The sequence below is a fragment of the Carassius auratus genome, chromosome 41 (assembly GCF_003368295.1).
Source record: "Carassius auratus strain Wakin chromosome 41, ASM336829v1, whole genome shotgun sequence".
Lineage (NCBI taxonomy): Eukaryota > Metazoa > Chordata > Actinopteri > Cypriniformes > Cyprinidae > Carassius > Carassius auratus.
In genome coordinates, this window is record NC_039283.1 from 24,564,836 (window position 1) to 24,583,800 (window position 18,965).

Sequence of the window (18,965 nt, forward strand, 5' to 3'; positions counted from 1 at the left end):
AATCCGCACCGCTTCTGGAACCACATCTGCAGTATGAACGCTAAAGTTGGAAAACCGCACTGCAAATGTGGTATGTGTGGAACAAACAGGCAGCTTTTAGCTTCACAAGATGTTAACTGATGGACTGGAGTGGTGTGGATTACTTGTTTTTATAAGCTGTTTGAACTCTGACGGCACCCGTTCACTCCTATAACGCGAGACATACGGACACCGTGGATAGTAACTTATCTGGTATGCAATGCCACAAACTAAAATAGCAAAATAGCTCTGCCAGACTAATGAAAAACACTTGTGAGTAAATCATTGAATGTTGTATAAATTACCTCCATTTGAAGCTCTTTGGGACAGAGACCACAAGTGCAAACACACGCACATGAAATCAATGCCACGTTCATTACCAGAAAAAAACACTTAAGACACTTAAGTCATGTAGAGACTAGAACAATGAATAATGTATAGACAGACGTCCTAAAACACGCCACATTTTTAGATTTAGATGAGAAAAAAAACACCAAAGGTGACTTTTAGAGTAACATGTTTACTAAAGTCAAATCAAGTCACCAAAAAGCCAAGTACAGTATGTAAAACCCGACTGAAGGAACACAGCGCCATCTAGTGGCTCGTGCATCTCAGCACTTCACTTATGACTAAAAAGCTACTCATGTTAATGCACGTTTATGAATATTGTGGTAATGATCCGATATCATTCAAAAGTATCATATTATTAGGAACTGATACCATCGGTGCGTAGTTTGTTTGTGTAATGCACAATCATTACTCTTCTCCACTCGAGTCTAGTGTTAAGTTTTAGTTTTTGCGCTCAAAGAGAGCAGTACTTGAACACAGTCTAGGTGGATTATCCAGCCCACATTTAATTAATGCAATTAAGCTTTGCTCTCCCCACATGAATGCTTATCTACTGCTGTCAGAGCCCAAACTCTAAATGAATTAATTACCTGATCTACTTAGTTCATAACGGCAATCTGAACTGAAGGATGAATATGCATCAGCATAACAATAAGTGAAACTGTCTGCACATCAGTGATGATGTGAAAGTTGTTATAGAAAGGAGTAAGACTTAAATAATTTTCTCAGTTACATTCAATTTATACGCTACCATATGGGCTGGATGTTGTTATTTTTGTCATGTCCTGGATAATAAACCGATGCCATAAACTGGCGATTTATTAAATAACATTTTATATTAGCTTTCCGTAATCTAAATGTATGAAGAAAACATGTTTAAAAATGAGCTATCCAAGAGAGATATCCAATAATAATAAATAAATATATAAAATAATGTAATAAAATAAGTAAATACATTAACAAATAATAAAAGACTCAAATGTTAAATAAATATTTATTAATTTTAAAATCAGTATAAACAGATGATTTAGAGTGTTTGTGGCAGAAGAACAGAAGGCTGTTTGAGAGTTTGTGTTCATTCAGGCCGCAGCTCCAGCTTGCTCATTACGACTATAACGATTCCCAGCACAAATCCCAGAAATCCCACAAGAATTCCGATCACAAGCACCACCACCTCCACCTCCTGAGAGTCCTCTGGCACCTCCACCTCTGTGGGACACAGAGCAGAACATCACCAACATTAAACAGTCATCCAAACATCTGAAATACTTCACAGAAATGAATGGTAGAAATAAAAAAGGAGGAGATCTACATTCAGCAACATACACTGTACTATCCTTTTGCCTCGCAAAACTGACTTATGTGAAATTAAGCACTATTCTACATCTATAAAATCTGAAAACTGAAGCAATAATTAATATTTACCAATAAATAAATAGTACAAATTTTGATTGAATATCATTTAAATAATTTTTTCCAACAATTGGGCTTCTTTATTTTCTGTTAGCTAAAAAAAAAGTATATATATATATATAAGTATAAAATAAGTATAAAATAATTTTTAAAATGTATTTGATTCTTTTGTTCCCAAACACAGAAATGTGAAAATAAACTATTTAATTAAGATGCTAATAATAATAATATGATGATAAACAAAATGCATTCTGTTATCGCTTCACTAAACTGTTTTACATTTAAGTGAAACTGTGTATAATTGTGCATTTATAAAATATGTGTATTTTACTGAATACTGATGAAGCAATAATTAATCTTTAATAATAAATAAACTAACTTTTTTATTAGCAAAGAGGTATTTTCATCCTTCATTGAGGTCTTAGTTTTCTATTAGTTAAAACATAACAATAAGAATTATATTCATTATAATACAAGTATTATTAAAAGCTTTAAATTATTTTTATAATGATTTAAAGTATAAAATAAAAAAATTATTGTGGGGTAAATAAATAAATAGACAAACTTGATTATTTTGTTCCTGTTGCCCAGAAATATGAGTGAATAAATAAACAACAGTAATAGACAAACTTTCCTTGAAACGTTAGTTTATTTAGGTAATCTAAGAGAAGGAAATGTGTACTTTGGAAAATTCTCACACACCAAGATCATTGTTCAGATCTGCATGCTGTTGGAAATCTTTACAAACTGTCTGATATTCCCACAAAGGAGAAGCTCACCCCAGAACCTGGTGATGTCCCGCTCCAGTCCTCTGTGTCGCACGCTGCAGGTGTAGATGTCTCCTCTCTTGGGACAGAAGTTCAGGTGGGAGAACAGGCGAAGGCTGAAGTCTGGATTGGAGTAATACTGCGTCTCGCTGACGTCCTGCTCATTCACCGGCTCGCCGTTCCTCATCCATGAGATGTTCACCGGCGGCGGGTGGACGCCGGTCACTGAACAGATGAGGGTGTTTTCAACACCAAGCTTCACGTCGCTCTTGGTGTACAGCTGCGTAGACGGAGGAACTGTGGACAGATCTTATGGAGATATGAAAAAACAATCCTTAAACACCTTGCATGTACTTAAAGCACTGTTTGTGTTTGAGCATCACACACAGCAACACTTTTTAAGTTTTAAATTTGTTACTATATGTGCTTTTGTCACTTGTATTCATTTTTTATTCTAGACATTACTATTTAGGGTTAATTTATTTTTTAGGGTTAATTTTAATTTTTAGTTTTTAATCTTATTTTAAATGTTTTTTTTATATTTCAGCTTTATTTATATTAACAAAATGAATGATAATAAACCTGCAACTGAGCACATTCTCCTTCAGTTCTACTAACGTGCCATTACTTGGGCACTTTAATGTAATATTGTCATACTTATTAGAAGCACTACAACAAATACTATTATGTATTTAAAAGATTGAATAAAAAAATAAAATTGCAGAAATATAATAAAATTTACTGGGGAAAAAGCCATTATTTTAATGACAACTGAGCAGTTTATTATTTTAGGATTAATTATATAATATAATAAATAGTTTTTTATAAATTATCTGAATTGGCTTTAATTTTTGCACTCTCATTTTTTTATTTTTCATGTCATTGTGCTTTTTTCCAATTTTTATTAGTTGTTTATTTGAAATATTACTATTTGGGGTTATTTATAATAGTTTCAGTTTTAGGTTTAGTTAGTTTTATTTCCAGTTAATAGTAACTAAAATACATTTTGTATTAAAGTAATTAGAATTTTAAAATGTGCTTATGTGTTATAGAAATTCAAGGAAGGATTCATTTTCACTTGATTCTGAGATAAAAGACAAACATATTTTGACAGGCTTCATTAAAAAGAAACATTGCATATACATACATATATATATATATATATACATACATACACACACACACATATACATACATACACACACACATACATACACACATATATATATATATATATATATATATATATATATATATATATATATATATATATATATATATAAAACGCATATATACACATTGTATATATATATATATAGAGAGAGAGAGAGAGAGAGAGAGAGAGACTAATATATGACATAACTGAATCATGATTTCAATCATTAGTTTTCTATTCATATGGAGATGTTACCCATTGATTCGGAGGGATTTTTCTCTCCTGTGATGCAGCGAGGAATATTGTAGAAGCAGCTGCCGATGGAGAAGTGTGCTACAGAAGGCAGATTGCGGTCAAGGGTCCAGTCGCCTGCGTTCAAACGTTGCTTTGCTGTGAAATCATTAGTCTCGACGTGCCAGAGCTCCTCACCGTCAAACTCCAGCTCAAAACCAGTGGCCATCATCTCTATGACGGTATGTCAGCTGACGCATTAAACCCTTGACACCTGAAGGAGAAAACCCTTCTATTGAACCATCAACATGCAGGATTACAGACAATGAACACAATGCCAACAGAAACGACCTCAAATTTGAGTTCAGAAGATTTCAAAGGTAGTTTTTAAGCAGATAAAATCATTACCTTGAGCTCTTGAAAAACTCAAGTGTGCAAAACAGAGAGAACAAGCACAACATGTCAAAGCCATGAGCCGAACAGAGCGTTTACTTCCTGCTCCAGTCATTATTAAGCACAAAACAGTTTCCTCATGCCTGATAGAAACTAGAGCACTACATTCCACCAGCTAATCAGGTTCCACATCTTTTGTGTTGCATGAAACCACTGCATTTTTTTCTATAACCATTGTGCATTAAACAAAAGGTGGCAAAACTGTGTAATGTAAAAAACTAACAAATATATATACATATATGATTTGGTTGACAGCAGCTCGTTTCGAAGTGATTTTCATTCAATTTAGTAGGATAGTTGACGGTTGGATTTATGTCAATTGCCACAGAGATATTCCACAGCATAAATTTCCCCAAATAATCCTGATATTAAAATGTTTTCTGAGACTTGCGCTCAAAATCCCAGCAGTCAGAACTTCTTCATGCCCTTGAGCTAAACCGAAAGCGCTCGGGCTCTATTTATTTATTTTTTCTCACAGTGACTATGTTAGCTTGTACACACTATTTTAACTCCCACACCGTTCTCCCTAGCATTACCTGTTTTGCAAGCCTGCTGAGTTGTACCAATAATAAAATACTGAATCACCCACCGTTCACCTGTTGTATTTGTATTTCCATCCAAATAAAAAACCAATGTATAATCTGGAGCGCATAAACTCTTAATTATACTGCAGAGAAGAAATAATGGGTTACAATGATCTGCCGTGTGTCTTATATATAAGAATATTTTAGAAAAGAAAGGTTAGAGCAATGCAAATAAATACAAACGAGAAAACATGGTATAAGGACTCCATAGATACAAGAAATAAATGACAGTCTATTGCTTAAATGTGACGCCTCTGTTCTCCTCTACAAACCAGATCTCTCAAGTTAACATTCAACTTAAACTGCTCATTCTTTTAATAACTTTTCTCTAGAACTCATGAACCATCTCCTCCAGTCCAGTGAGGCCTTATGGCTGTTCTTTTCAATGAATATATTTACTACAATTTTTACAGGTGCCTATTCAGACAGATTTATGAGTGTTTGAATTTGACATTGATTCAATCATGTAAAAAATAAAAATTAAATACATTTTTTACAGTTCAAAGCAATATCAAAATCAAATTAGAGTGGTTTCTTTTCACGAATGGAAAGTTTTTGAACAACTCTGTGTACAAAACAGTCCAGTGCATCGCGGCGCAGACAAATAAACGTTTTAAAGCCAATGCAAATGCAAAGTTTCGATCCCCCTTAAAGGTCCTTTAGAAATCTTCAGGCAAGTTTCGGTCGCTCAAAGAGATTTAAATACTGGCCCTGATCTTTAAAGCAATGCAAAAAGTAGTAAGAAATGTTTCTAAATGGTCAAAATGGAAGCAGAACAAAACAACAAGCTATTTCATCAACTAAGAAAAGTAGTTATGATTACGCACTCTTTCCCATTATGGGCATTCTGGTAAAAGTCTTCTTTATAAAAGAAAAAAAATCCTTCATAGTATGTGCATTTTTTTTTACACTATAGTAAACATAGATCCTGGATTCAGTGTGCTGCAGAGAGCCCACTTCCTGTGCCTTCCCAGAGTCCTCTTCACCTGGAGTCCTCTTCACTGGTGTCAGATGAGGAAGAGGAGGAGGATGAGGAGGAGTCTGAGCTGGAGCTGCTGGCGCTGAGACGTGAGGTTATGGTGTGAGGCTCTGCGCCGCTCGGCTTCTCCACTGAAAGAGAAACACAAACCAGTTCACACTCATGAAGAAACTGGTTTTGTGGGTTTATCCCAGCAGAGTTTTGCTGTTGACTTGATTTACATGGCAAATTACTATGAACACATAACTTGTCCTTCAAAGACCAAATATGTCTTTTTTTCTAAATTGATACTTTTCACATATGTTTATTATAACTTTGAATACAACAGATACAAATATATTAATATAAATGATTGACTCCCTACATGATTTACATTATAATTGTATATAAATACTGACAGGATTTCTAAAATATATAACTTATACAGTTGGTCTGCACATGTGAACATAACTCATAATTCATATTTGTAGTCCGTTTTCCTGAGAGAAAATGCTATTTTGTCAGCTTTTAAGCAAATAGATGATCTTAAAGCAAACAGAGATGGATTAAAAGCCATAATTTATATATAATTACTACTATTATTATCAAATAAACAAACATATAAGCAATATTACAATTGCAATATTTTTATTTCCATTATTATTTACATAATGTAAATATTATTATAAATGTTCTTTTTTATTTTTAATACAAATGAAACATTATTTGTTTAAATATTTGCTTGTTTTTTAATTGTCCGATTAATTATTCAACAAAATTAGAAATAATACTATTGCAAATAACAAAAAAGTCACATTACTACTGAGAAATACTTTTCATATTTTCTAGAATTGTTTTTCAATTTAATACAACTGCAATATTAATTGTTTTTAAATAATTTATTTACTACTAATGATAACAATTATAATGTATTTTCTTTTACAATACAGCTGTAGATTAGATTAGATTAGACATTGCAAACATAACATTGCAAAGCTAATATGTATGGCTTCATTTCTTTATTTTCAAATGTTAAACCCTTTCTTCTGATGACAACAGCTGGTTTATAAGCACTTCTCATTACAAGGGAAGATGGTTGGCAAATGTTAGGTTTTGTGCGGAGTGGCATTATTCGAGAACCAAACCGCTCTAAGATACTGAAAACACCATAATCATAAAGTCATAATCATCACAATTTAGTTTTGACTTTGATTATTCATGCAGCCCCAAGTATCTATTGAACTGCATCTTGTGGCATGTCTGTTGCTGTTTTTTTCTTTCATCTTGTTCACCTAGGTTCCCTCTGTTCTTGTCTGCTTGTCCCATATCACCTCTATACACACACACACACACACACATTCAATTAACCCCATAAAGGGCAACCCTGGCCTGAAGCTTGATTACACCAGAGTTACTGATGAGTCCCACACACCGAGACATAATGGAGCAGCTAGAGACCTTCAGAAGCTGCTATCAGCCCTACAGTACCTTTGGGTTTCTGGGGTTTCTTGACAGAGTTCAGCTGTCCGCTCACATCCTGTAACCTCCTCTCCAGCTCTCTCTTCTTCTCCAGAGCCAGTTCCTCTCGGCTCTTCCCACCTCCTCCCTTCTTCATCACTGCACACAGGACACATCTCCATCACACAACAAAATGTTCCAGCTAAAACGTACTAGAGGTCAACAAATAAAGATGTTTTTTATGGATGGTAGATGCTGATATTTTAGAGAGTAGAGCGGACACTGACCAATATAAGAATAATTTATATATCAAATCAAACTATTTCATTTAAAGATGAAGTAAAATGTAAATTAAATGTGTATTTATTTTACATTTTCATTACATTTATTCATTTAGCAGACGCTTTTATCCAAAGAGGACAATGGAAGCAATCAAAATCAACAAGAGAACAATGATACACAAGTGCTATAAAAATTATATATATATATATATATATATATATATATATATATATATATATATATATATATATATATATATATATATATATATACACACATACATACACATATATACATACACATATATATACATATATACACATATATACATACATACACATATATACATACACACATATATATACATACATACAAATATATAATATACAAATATATATATATATACACATACACACATATATATATATATATATATATATATATATATATATATATATAAAATCTAATTTTATTTATTAAAATACGATATGATTTAACAAATCTGAATACATAAAACAAAATCACTATAATTAAAAGATTAACTTTAAAATATATTAACTTTAAAATCATGTGGAAAAACATGTCATATATATAAAACATTTATAAAACTGTAAAAAAAAAAAAAAAAAAAATGCATAATAAGACCAAAGACAAAATGTAAAGTATGTAACTTAATGATGAATTAAATGAGAGAGAAAAAAAAAATTATCTTGATAAAAAAAATAAATCTTTTTTTTTTTTTTTTTTGGCTTAAATCACTAATCATAACTCATTTTGACATCATGTTTGAGTTAGCAACCAGATGCAAATAATAATGCATATGAAAAACTGATTTCTCATCTGTCCTAGCTCAGGATGTCACAGGTAACAAGCGTTCGATCTCAGCTCACCATATGGTTTGCGGGGCTTCTTGCGAAGGCAGGTCATCACATATCGCTCCAGCTCACGGAGTGTGGACGGCTTCAGCGTTTCAAAATCGATTTCGATCTCCTCGGGGTTGGTGTCGCGGAGCGAGGGCTCCCGTGACTGGATAATGTGCACCACGCGGCCCAGTTTCTCCCCGGGCAGCTTGTTGATGTCCAGGCTGAGCTGCCGCTTGTCGTCATAACTCATGGGAAGACCGTCCTCTTCCTCCTCAGAGTCGTAGTGTGGCAAGCAGACGGCAGCAGCCGCGGAGAAAAGAGAGGAGGAGGATTTCTTTGCGTTCCTGCCAGTAAATCAAATAAACAGACTTGTGATTCTGAACAGAGGGAGGGTGAAGCTGCTGGTTAAAGATCTGAGCTGGATTTGAAGATTTGCTGCTTCTTATGAGAAAATGTTAGTTTGCGGTTTAGATCTTAAACTAAAGGCTGTTCTGGTTCTTCACTATCTGGGTTATTGATCTGAAGCAGTCTACTGTTATTGAATTGAATTAAGATTCCAATAACTGAATTGATCAGAACTGGTTGTTCATAACATGTAGCTAAAATATTTTTTGTTGCAATAAACGGTACTTTAAAAATGATCAAATGAAAAATGAAAACTGTTTTAGATAATGTTTGTATTAAAGCTGAATGTATTTAAAGAATATATATATATATAAAATACGGTCTATATATAATATATATATATATATATAAAATACGGTCTATATATATATATATATATATATATATATATATATATATATATATAGACCGTATTTTATATATATAGACCTATAAAAATACAGTTTGGACCAGTGTTGTTTTGGTATTGTTTATATACTTTTAGAATACAAATATACAATAACATATTTTTAATTACTTTTAATTTTAATTACCGTATTTTTCTGACTATAAGTCGCACCTGAGTGTAAGTCGCATCAGTCTAAAAATATGTCATGATGAGGAAAAAACGTATATAAGTCGCATTTATTTAGAACCAAGAACCAAGAGAAAACATTACCGTCTACAGCCGCCAGAGGGCGATCTATGTGTTCAGTGTAGACTACAGGAGCACTGAACTAGAGATCTTCACAGTGCACCCGAGACCCATCGACTCCGGACCCGACCCGGGACCCGTACGGGCTCGGGTCTATATTATAAATCATCAGCCGGGTCCGGGTCGGGTCCGAATCTATTACCTCGGGTCCCGGGTCTGTTTAACATTGTGTGTAATACCCGTGCGATCGGAGTCATCTGACTCGAAGAACATCCGGCCGTGATCAAAGACTACTTGTGTTTTTTGTAACTTGCAACTTGTAAAATTAGGAAAAGAAAAGAGTGAGCCAAAAAAAGTGATCTCTCTCTCTCTCTTGCTCGCACACTCAGAGTTAATATACAAGTGCATGCACGGTATTAATGCTTGCAGACTTGACACACTCATATTTAATATATTTCAAATCAGCAACACAATCTGAGGTGAACTGTCACATGAATGTTTTCTATTACGCTCAAATTGCGTTAAGCATTTTAGGTTGATACAGCTAGCACGCATTCAATAGTATGTTCCTGCGCATTTCATGTTTCTATGGCAAGCAGTGAGGGACACTTCGACCGCCGAACCGCGTTTTACATTTTCTCCCATTTTTATAATATTATAAATGAACCGTTTAATCTTAAAGTTTTAGTGGTTCAGATTCAGACTCGATGCAGAGCAGAGAGCACAGACAGAGATCAGATGATAGTAAATAAATAACGTCAGCGGCCATGGCATTGCACGAGCGATCGTTATTATAGTTCAAAAGGGCAAACAGTCTAAGTTATTAAGCGAATTAACTCAAGTCAGAATGTAAATGTGCACAGTAGCATTTGTCATCCGTCACCGTGACATCAAGTGGACTTCTGAAGCTGAAATAATGAGTGGATTCAGCTTGGACTTGGAATAACTAGAGGAATAACATGAATAACTTTTTGTCGGAGGATTGTAATGCATCACAGGCAGTCGGGTACAAGGAAGAGAGACTACGCCTCTTTAAATTAGGTAAGACAAAAAGCTGTATTCTTCTCAACAGGTTTATTTACTTGTTAAGGTGGAATATGTGAACGTCGGGTCCAGTCGGGTCTGTGTCTTCCCGGAGGGTTTGGGTCCAGATTTCAAATAATATACGGGTCCGGGTAGACATTTCTCGGATCTACACGGGTCCGGGGCCAGCTTGTGAAATATTAGACGGGTCCGGGTCGGTTCGGTGTTGTGCATTATGGGTCTCTGTCGGGTTCGGGCACAAATTTTTGGACCCGTGAAGACCTCTACACTGAACAGCATTAGAGCGCCCTCTCATGGCTGGAGACGGTAATGTTTTATTTTGGTTAATTTCTCTTTGTTAATTTCTCTTGGTTCATGTCAAATTAATTTTGATAAATAAGTCACACCTGAGTCGCAGGACCAGCCAAACTATGAAAAAAAAGTGTGACTTATAGTCCGGAAAATAATGTATATTGATTTTGTTATGTGCATTTGTCATTACTCTTAAGACATTCATTTTAACATTCTATATACTGTAGCTTCAATTTATTTGCGTTTCTGTTTTAATAATTGTTGTACTTCAACCAACTTTATTTCAGTAAGTTGTCAAGCCAACATTTCTAATTTCTGTAAACAAATTAATATAATATTAATTTTTTATTGCATTTCAAATTTATTTAAACTACGGGATTTTTTTTTTTAGGGTAACAGAAACAAAACTAGTTAAAAATCTGAGCAGAATAATAAATTTCCATCCATATCTCATAGCTACAGAAAAATACAAACTTGTTCTTGTTGCTTTTCCTCGCAGGGCCTTTCTTGCTCTGTGTAGATGACAGGGAAGCATGGCTGGATTTGCTTTTAGGCAGTTTGGAAGGTTTGTCCCGCTCATCACTCATCAGACTTCGACTTCCTCTGTGTTTCTCTGGCTTCTTTTTCTTCTTCTTGTCCTTCTTTTTCTCTCGTTTCCTTTTAGGTTTGATGATCGGGCCGGAGGAGAGGGCTGCCAGCTGCTCATGTACCGCTCTGAGCTAAAGCACAGATACAGACTACATGCTAAAATATTGAGTTATGACAGTCAAAGTCATGACACTTTTCCTTTAGATTAACATGCAAGTTATTATAAAGATGAATGAATGGATGAACCATGCACAGTAAGACGAGAGAGTTTTATCAAAGTAAAAGAGGACTTTGATCTCTTGGCTGAGTGAAGTGTGTGTATGAAGTAGAGCGTAACATGAAGGTCTGTGTACCTGAGTACACACCTGGTCCTGCAGCTGGGCCAGGCGTTGAGCTCTCTCCTCCTCGCTGTCTGAGCTCGGGCTGCTGTCGCTGCTCGGCTCGCTGTCACTGCTCGGCTCGCTCTCCGACGAGGAGGAAGAGGACGACGAAGAGGAAGAAGAGGACGATGAAGAGGAGGAGTGGTGCATTCCCAGCATGCCCATGTTCCGTCCTAATGGTATGGGAGACAACCCCTCCTCCTCCGAAACCTCGTCAGGCATTTTTGCGAAGCGGAACTCAAACACGTCCTGTGGAAAAAGAAAGGGAAGAATATAAAAAAACATTACATCTGTAAAAGGACAATCCTAGCAAAATCTCTAACAAAAATAAACTACTTAGAATCACTGCACAAAAAAATAAAACAAATCATTTTATCACACAAAAAAAGGTTCCAAATATTTATACATACATATATATATATATATATATATATATATATATATATATATATATATATATATATATATAAATTAGTTTAATAGTTTTTTATATAAATAAACTGACTAAAATAAATAAATATTGAAATGAGTAATAATAATAGTAAATATGAAACTAGATTAATTATATTAAAGTAAAACAAATAATATATACACACACACACACAGACACACACTATTTATATTTATATTTATATATTTATATTTGTATTTATATAAATACACACATACATTTTAATATTTATTTTACTGTAATATAATTAATCTGAATCACTTTCAGTTATCGGGCCTCATTTTCAAATAAAATAAGCTGAATGAGAATATTAAAAATATTAAAAGAATAATTAAAGAAATGTTTTTAAATGATTTCAAATTGTATTTTAAGTATATTTTATGGCTCTCAGTTTGACTAGGCTGATAGTAGAAGCAAAAAAATGACATTAATATATAAACCATTCGAGCGTTCAGCGAAATCAAACAATTACTACACACCAACACTTTGAACAAAAACACAAGCCTATTTTAGCATCATTACTATTTTGCAGTGAAGCAGAATTAAGCATCTTTATACTGATGCATCTTCATACAAAACAGCAGAGGCAGTTGAGTTCAAGTACCTGCAGTTTTCGTGCCATGGTGACCACATCGTGATCAGGTGGGTTGTACTTGTAGCAGTTGGAGAACATGAGTCTGACATCAGCGCTGAACTGCTGGGCATCTCTGTACTCACGCTCATCCATCTTCCTCTGAGGAACACAAAACACAGGTCGAGTATTACATCACCTCAGACTGCTTTAATGCTACCCAGAACCTTTACAAAGCCAAAAATCTGCAGTGGAAGCATGTATACACGGCCATCCAAAAGTACTGTGTGTATGTGTAGTTGATGCGAGTCACCTTGATGGTGCTGAGATCCATGGGGTGTTTGATGATGTCGTGGTAGTCGTGCAGGCCCAGTGTCGATGTGTCCACGGGTTTGTAGAAGGGCCAGGCGTACGCCGCGTGTTTTTTGCACAGCAGTTCTTTAAGTACGCCACTGCAGTAGCGAAGCTGCTTGCTTAGTTTCCCCCGGCGTGAGGGCTGATGGGGCCGCTCTGAGTCGGGCAGGTCCTTACGTGGAGGTTTAATTGGACGACGGGACAGCGGTCGCCCCAAGACGGGCTGGAGGTGTGTGGGGTCGTTCAGAGAGTGGGGCATCTCTCCAGTCAATCCGTGACCTTTTCCCATGCCTCCCATCCGAGCAGCTGCGGTCACGGGGAAGCCGAGTGTGGTGGGAGTGGTGGTGTCAGCCTTACGCTTCACACCCTTCTTCTGAAGAAAGAACACACACATAAGACTCTCATTTAGTGCAAGTAATAACTACACACACAACTTAACCTACCAGCAGCCAAAAGTGTTTAAAAGCAATGGCAGATGGAAACATTTTCAGTGAATAATCAATTAAACTTCCGTCTGTGTTTCTGTCGAAACGCTTCGGAAGACTTGGAATACAGCACACAAGTATCATAACCTAAATCTATGGTGTATTTAGTATAGTCTGTAAGTACACTAAATACTGATCATATGACTATATAAAATAATAGTTTATTTATTATAATTACTTGTTAGTTCAAATAAATAATACATAAGGTTATTGTTATATATATAATTAATTGCATTCAGAACAACCCAACATTTTGCAAATTTGAAGTCCGAATTTTTTTTTTAAATACAGTAAAAACAGTAATACTGTGAAATATTATTACAATTTAAAATAAATATTTTCTATTTGAATATGTTTTTAAAGTCATTTATTTCTGTGATTAAAGCTGTATTTTCAGCATCATTCCTCCAGTCTTCAGTGTTACATTATCCTCAGAAATAATTCTAATATACTGATTAATATTTATTATCAATGTTGAAATTAGTTAATGATTGAAGTTTTAATATTTATGTAGAAACTATGATACATTTTATAGGATTTTTTAAATTATTTTTTGTTACTTCAAAAAAAGTTCTAAAGAGCAGCATTTATTTGAAAACATTTGTTTTTAAGAAGTTAAGAGTTAACTGTTACTTTTGAGAAATTTAAAGCATTCTTGATCAAGTATAAAGGTTTTTTTTTTTTTTTTTTACTAAACAGTGGGGTGTGCATAGACGGTAAAAGAAAATAAATAAATAAATAAATGTTATATATAAATGTTAAAATATCTATAGAATTATTGAAATATTAAAATAATAAGTAAATAAATAACCATAACATCATAATGTAATGGATCAACAAGTAACTCCAGATGAAGATGATGTCTAGTATCAGCCCAGAGTTTTGCCCTGAAGCTTGTGTGTATGAACCTTTGCGGTGGGTTGGGTGGGTGGTGGGGTCATCAGCGGTGGAGGAGGGCCGCTGTTGCTCAGCAGGGTCTGTGGTGGGGTGGAAAACCGGGAATCTGGCGTGTCGGGAGAGGAAGGAGAGTATGCTGACTGCGACACGGCAGGCACCTGGTGAGCCAATGTTACGCTTCCTCCTCCTGACGGAAATAAAGCATGCATTTAGCAAAAGTGACAGACTGGTTGATTGACTGATTGCTTCACATCTCAGTCAGGCGATATCTTCCTGTACAAATCTGGTACTACAGACTACATGACTGTGTAACCTCTGCTTCGACGTCCTTTGATGGTCTTTGCTCCTCTGCCTTTAGGGGTAGGAGGGGGCAACTCAATCTCTTCCTGGGGCATCTGGGCAACCTTCTGTAAGAAGACCTTCTCCAGAGACTGTGCCATCAAAACAATGTCATCTGTAGGCTGAAAAACTATTCACTTAATACACTTCTGTAGAATATTTTAACAGCGGCATCAGTTGATAGACCGATGCTGATATGTAAATGTACACTGCCATTCAAGAGTCTGGGTTCGGATGGTTTAGAAAAAAAAAATATGCTCACTAAGGCTGCATTAATTTGATGAAAATACAGTCAAATTGTAAAATATTATTACAATTTAAAATGAGTTTTTTCTATTTGGGTATAGTTTAAAATGTAATTTATTCCTGTGATATTAAACCTGAATTTTCAGCATCATCACTCCAGTTTTCAGTGTCACATGATCTTCAGAAATCATTCTAATATACTGATTTGACTGTGTTTCTGCTTTCACCGTTAGGTGATGCCTAACGAGGACTGTGGGATGTTTTCATGGCAACACACACCTTATTGTAGATGTAACAGTTGGTGAACATGGTGTTGAAGTCCTGCAAACATTCGCTGGCGCTGTGGTAGTAGTTACTCTCCAGTCGTTTCTTGATTGAGCCCATGTCCATCGGCTGTTTGATGATCTTATGGTAGTCCTGAAAGCAAAACGTGAAAATGGTGTCATTGGTGATCATATAATTTATGCATATGTATAAGGGAATGTCTCTCAGAGTATTTGCACCAACTACATCCTGAAGATTTCCAATCTTGGACAGACTCATTGCAATGCAAAGAAAAAGGAAAACCATGCCGTTTTGGAATGATATGAAGGTCGGTTGGTTAGAGTTGTGAATTTACTCTCAGAGCCATATGGAGATCCCAATATCGCTGGAACTGAAACGTATAGGGCCTTACAAATCTAGATATCAAAAGAAAAGTTTATTAAGAACCAAACTCTAAAAGGGCTTTAAGATATCTTTATTACTTCTTAAGTTACAGGCATGCAAACTTAGGAAAATAAAACTTGAAAAGCGCTTATAATGGCATATAATGTAAAGCAATAATCTTTATTAAATTTTATCAACAGACCTACCAATCCATGTACAAATAACATATCCTGCCATCATTTGTAATTTGGCTCCAAATCTCAGGTGAAGATGGTCATAAATAGTAGTGTATTTCCCTTTAAATATACATCCATGACATCTAATATTTTGGCTTTCTTTGCCATTTGTGCTTGTCTTTCTTCAGAAAAATATTAACAAAATCAAAAGTTTTCTGAAATGTAGTTGATTTGACACAAAATGACCCTAGACAATTTATAGTGAATTATTCTCTGAAAGTAAGCGTTCACTCACAGGTAAGTTGAGTCGGACCGCGTCCACAGGTTCATGGAAAGGCCAAGCGAAATGATGGCGCCACAACGCTTTCACCAAGACCTTGTAGAGGAACTGCAGCTGATTGGTGCGTCCCTGTCGGCTGCGGTCTGTCTGGGGCGGAGGGGGTCCGGCTGGAGGCACGTGGGGCAGAGACGGGCTCTCAAAGCCCTCATAGAGCAGCGAGGGTCTCCGAATACGCTTGCCTGAACCCTGCTCCATCCCGCCCAAGACAGACAGCCCTAGACCCACAGAGCTGCTGCAGAAAATCATCAACAAAACACAAAATATGCTGCATTTAGTGCTGAGTTTGGAGAATATCAAAAAATTAAATGATTTTAAATGTAATAAATATGACTGCATATCAAACATTGCGTTGTTTAGTCATACTGTAGCCTGAACAAGCCACATAATATTACATTACATATATAAAACATCCACTATCCTCAACCACACAGACATATCAGTTAATTTGATTGATAAACAAATATTTGGTCATTTTAATGGCATAAAACAGTAGTGTTATACTTCCATCAAGTCCCTTTCCAAAGCTATCTACTGCCTTATTAACAGATAATATACATTTTACCTTAATATATATATATATATTTTTATTTTATTTTTTTTATTGGGGAATGGTGCGAAGGCTTAGATATTGCGTAAGTTTTAATATTACATGTCAACTGCATTCATTTATTCAAAAATACAGTAGGGCTGCACAATTATGACAAAAATTATAACTGGCGATTATTCCCTTGAAATTATAATTGCGCTTATTAATTATGATTATCTCTTTTTACACTGATTGATGTTCATACTTTTGTTTGATGCACCTGAATGCCGTATTTTTATATGAAAATAAACCAGATGAAAACACTAACAGAAAAACTTTTAGTGCTTTTCTGTAGTATTAAGCTTAAAATGCCAACTATACATCGGATTGGTCTCTTTTTTAAATTATAATATATATATATATATATATATATATATATATATATATATATATGATTTTATAGTTATACTTTAACATCAAAACAACGGAAAACCCTTAAGATAACATGGAGAAAGAAAAAAAATTATCTATGGAGAATAATATAAGTGGATTTTGAATGATTAATTGCCGCTTTGAATTATTACGTAATTGTGGCATCCATAATTGAAATTGCGATTAGAAATTCAATTAATTGTGCAGGTCTAGTAAAAAGTTATATTTTAAATTATTAAAATTTATAAGAACTATTTTCTATTTTAATATATATTTAATATATAAGTTAAACAAATGTATGCATTTAGCAGACGCTTTTATCCAAGGCATTCAGTGCATAAACAGTGCATTCAGGCTATCAATATATATATTCTCATTATTTCAACAAATTGTTTACAAGGCATAAACACACATGCACTGCATACAATATTACTGACACATTAATTCAATAGACAATTCATCTGTGCATTGAAACTATGCATTAGCACTGCAGCAAGACAAAGTCGTCATTCAATAACAAAACACACTACAAGAGACACCTGTCCCGCCTATTCTCTGTTTGTAAACAAGCGTTGTGTGCATTCATGCCCAATCATCACAGGACAGTCAGCAGCCACATCAATCATCCACCCACCCCTCACACACATTTAACACCAACCACAGCTACAACACTTCAGATAGCTCATTCACTGCACTTATGCAAATGTGATGAATGCGCAAACACAATCAGACAGATGCAAGCCACGCAAAACACTGAGATGCATATATATCACATTAGGATTCCTTAAAACTGTACCACGATGTATACAGTTCTTACCACATTAGTATAGTTAATACTGTAAAGACATGATTACTTAATAGATGATATGGCAACAGTGTAAATACCAAGATAACATAGTTGCATGCCTGTTTGTACCAATGACTACAGTAACTATTGTATTTCGACAGGGACTGTGTGGTTATCATGGTATGTGTGTGTGTGTGTCTGTGTGTGTGTGTGTGTGTTATTACAGTGTAAAGCTTTAAATGCTGAAGATGGCGGTTGGAAAAGATGCAGCATATACCCACAACACAGTGATGCTCACTGCATGCTGTTATATTAATAACTGGAACAACTCAGTTTAACAGACGCAAGGCAGCTTTAATATGAGTTGTATTCCCATTGAAGGAGAGAATAAATTGTAAACAAACTCTTCCTTCCATTTTATTCATTCTTAGTGATAAAACACACACAAAGGATTTGTAAATAGACTCCGAAGGCACGCCGATACTAACGTTACCTGTCAAGAGACGGGTTGATGGCCGCATCCATTCGGATGGATCGGGGTAGTTTTACGGTGCGGAATCCTGTGTTTTCGCTTCCGTTTTATTGTTATTCAACTGATTATGATCGACCTACCCCCGGACAGTCCAACGAACAAATGGCGCCTTTCAATTTCCGCTCCTGGGTTTTTATATACGAACGCTACTGACCAATCAGAACTCGTCCCGGCTCTGAAACTAGTTTCTTATTGGCTTAGTGTCAAGTCCTTCTGCAGGCAGGAACCGCCCATGACTGGAGGGGTGATGATAAAGAAAAAAAGGAATTTTAACTGTTTAACCTGTTAGCCTATTAACCTATTATTAT

At 35.2% G+C, this 18,965-nt stretch overlaps 2 protein-coding genes across 10 annotated transcripts; both read right to left on the reverse strand.

Annotated features, from left to right (window-relative positions):
* Positions 1 to 1,362: 1,362 nt before the first annotated feature.
* LOC113059372 (HLA class II histocompatibility antigen, DO alpha chain-like) lies at positions 1,363 to 6,010 on the reverse strand. 2 transcript variants are annotated; one of them, XM_026227836.1, is made up of 4 exons: positions 5,880 to 6,010; positions 3,958 to 4,207; positions 2,559 to 2,855; positions 1,363 to 1,575 (listed from the first exon to the last, which is right to left on the reverse strand). In XM_026227836.1, the coding sequence occupies exons 2-4, from the start codon at positions 4,163 to 4,165 to the stop codon at positions 1,442 to 1,444; spliced, it is 639 nt and encodes a 212-aa protein (XP_026083621.1). In that variant the 5' UTR covers positions 4,166 to 4,207; positions 5,880 to 6,010; the 3' UTR covers positions 1,363 to 1,441. The 2 variants fall into 2 exon arrangements, with proteins under 2 accessions (XP_026083621.1, XP_026083620.1); XM_026227835.1 differs by lacking the exon at positions 5,880 to 6,010 and adding an exon at positions 4,342 to 4,431.
* LOC113059344 (bromodomain-containing protein 2-like) lies at positions 4,396 to 18,776 on the reverse strand. Of its 8 annotated transcripts, none has more exons than XM_026227778.1 (13): positions 18,619 to 18,776; positions 16,336 to 16,612; positions 15,789 to 15,896; positions 15,496 to 15,633; positions 14,945 to 15,092; positions 14,643 to 14,818; positions 13,209 to 13,622; positions 12,929 to 13,057; positions 11,859 to 12,122; positions 11,380 to 11,624; positions 8,559 to 8,875; positions 7,417 to 7,545; positions 4,396 to 6,080 (listed from the first exon to the last, which is right to left on the reverse strand). In XM_026227778.1, the coding sequence occupies exons 1-13, from the start codon at positions 18,648 to 18,650 to the stop codon at positions 5,953 to 5,955; spliced, it is 2,505 nt and encodes an 834-aa protein (XP_026083563.1). In that variant the 5' UTR covers positions 18,651 to 18,776; the 3' UTR covers positions 4,396 to 5,952. The 8 variants fall into 8 exon arrangements, with proteins under 8 accessions (XP_026083563.1, XP_026083562.1, XP_026083564.1 ...); XM_026227777.1 differs by having other exon boundaries at positions 11,847 to 12,122; positions 16,336 to 16,609; positions 18,619 to 18,775; XM_026227779.1 differs by having other exon boundaries at positions 11,847 to 12,122; positions 14,945 to 15,062; positions 18,619 to 18,775.
* Between the last annotated feature and the right edge of the window lie 189 nt (positions 18,777 to 18,965).

Bases quoted from the DNA above. Each gene is read 5' to 3' on its own strand.
- LOC113059372 (XM_026227836.1), bottom strand. From the start codon at position 4,165: ATGATGGCCACTGGTTTTGAGCTGGAGTTTGACGGTGAGGAGCTCTGG. The intron at 2,856-3,957 runs GTAACATCTCCA...TATCTCCATAAG, and splicing joins AAATCCCTCCGAATCAATGG to ATCTGTCCACAGTTCCTCCG. The intron at 1,576-2,558 runs GTGAGCTTCTCC...TGTGTCCCACAG, and splicing joins GGACATCACCAGGTTCTGGG to AGGTGGAGGTGCCAGAGGAC.
- LOC113059344 (XM_026227776.1), bottom strand. From the start codon at position 18,650: ATGGATGCGGCCATCAACCCGTCTCTTGACAG. The intron at 13,623-14,642 runs GTTCATACACAC...TTCTTTCTTCAG, and splicing joins CCACCCAACCCACCGCAAAG to AAGAAGGGTGTGAAGCGTAA. The intron at 6,081-7,416 runs GTACTGTAGGGC...TTTCTCTTTCAG, and splicing joins GAAACCCCAGAAACCCAAAG to TGGAGAAGCCGAGCGGCGCA.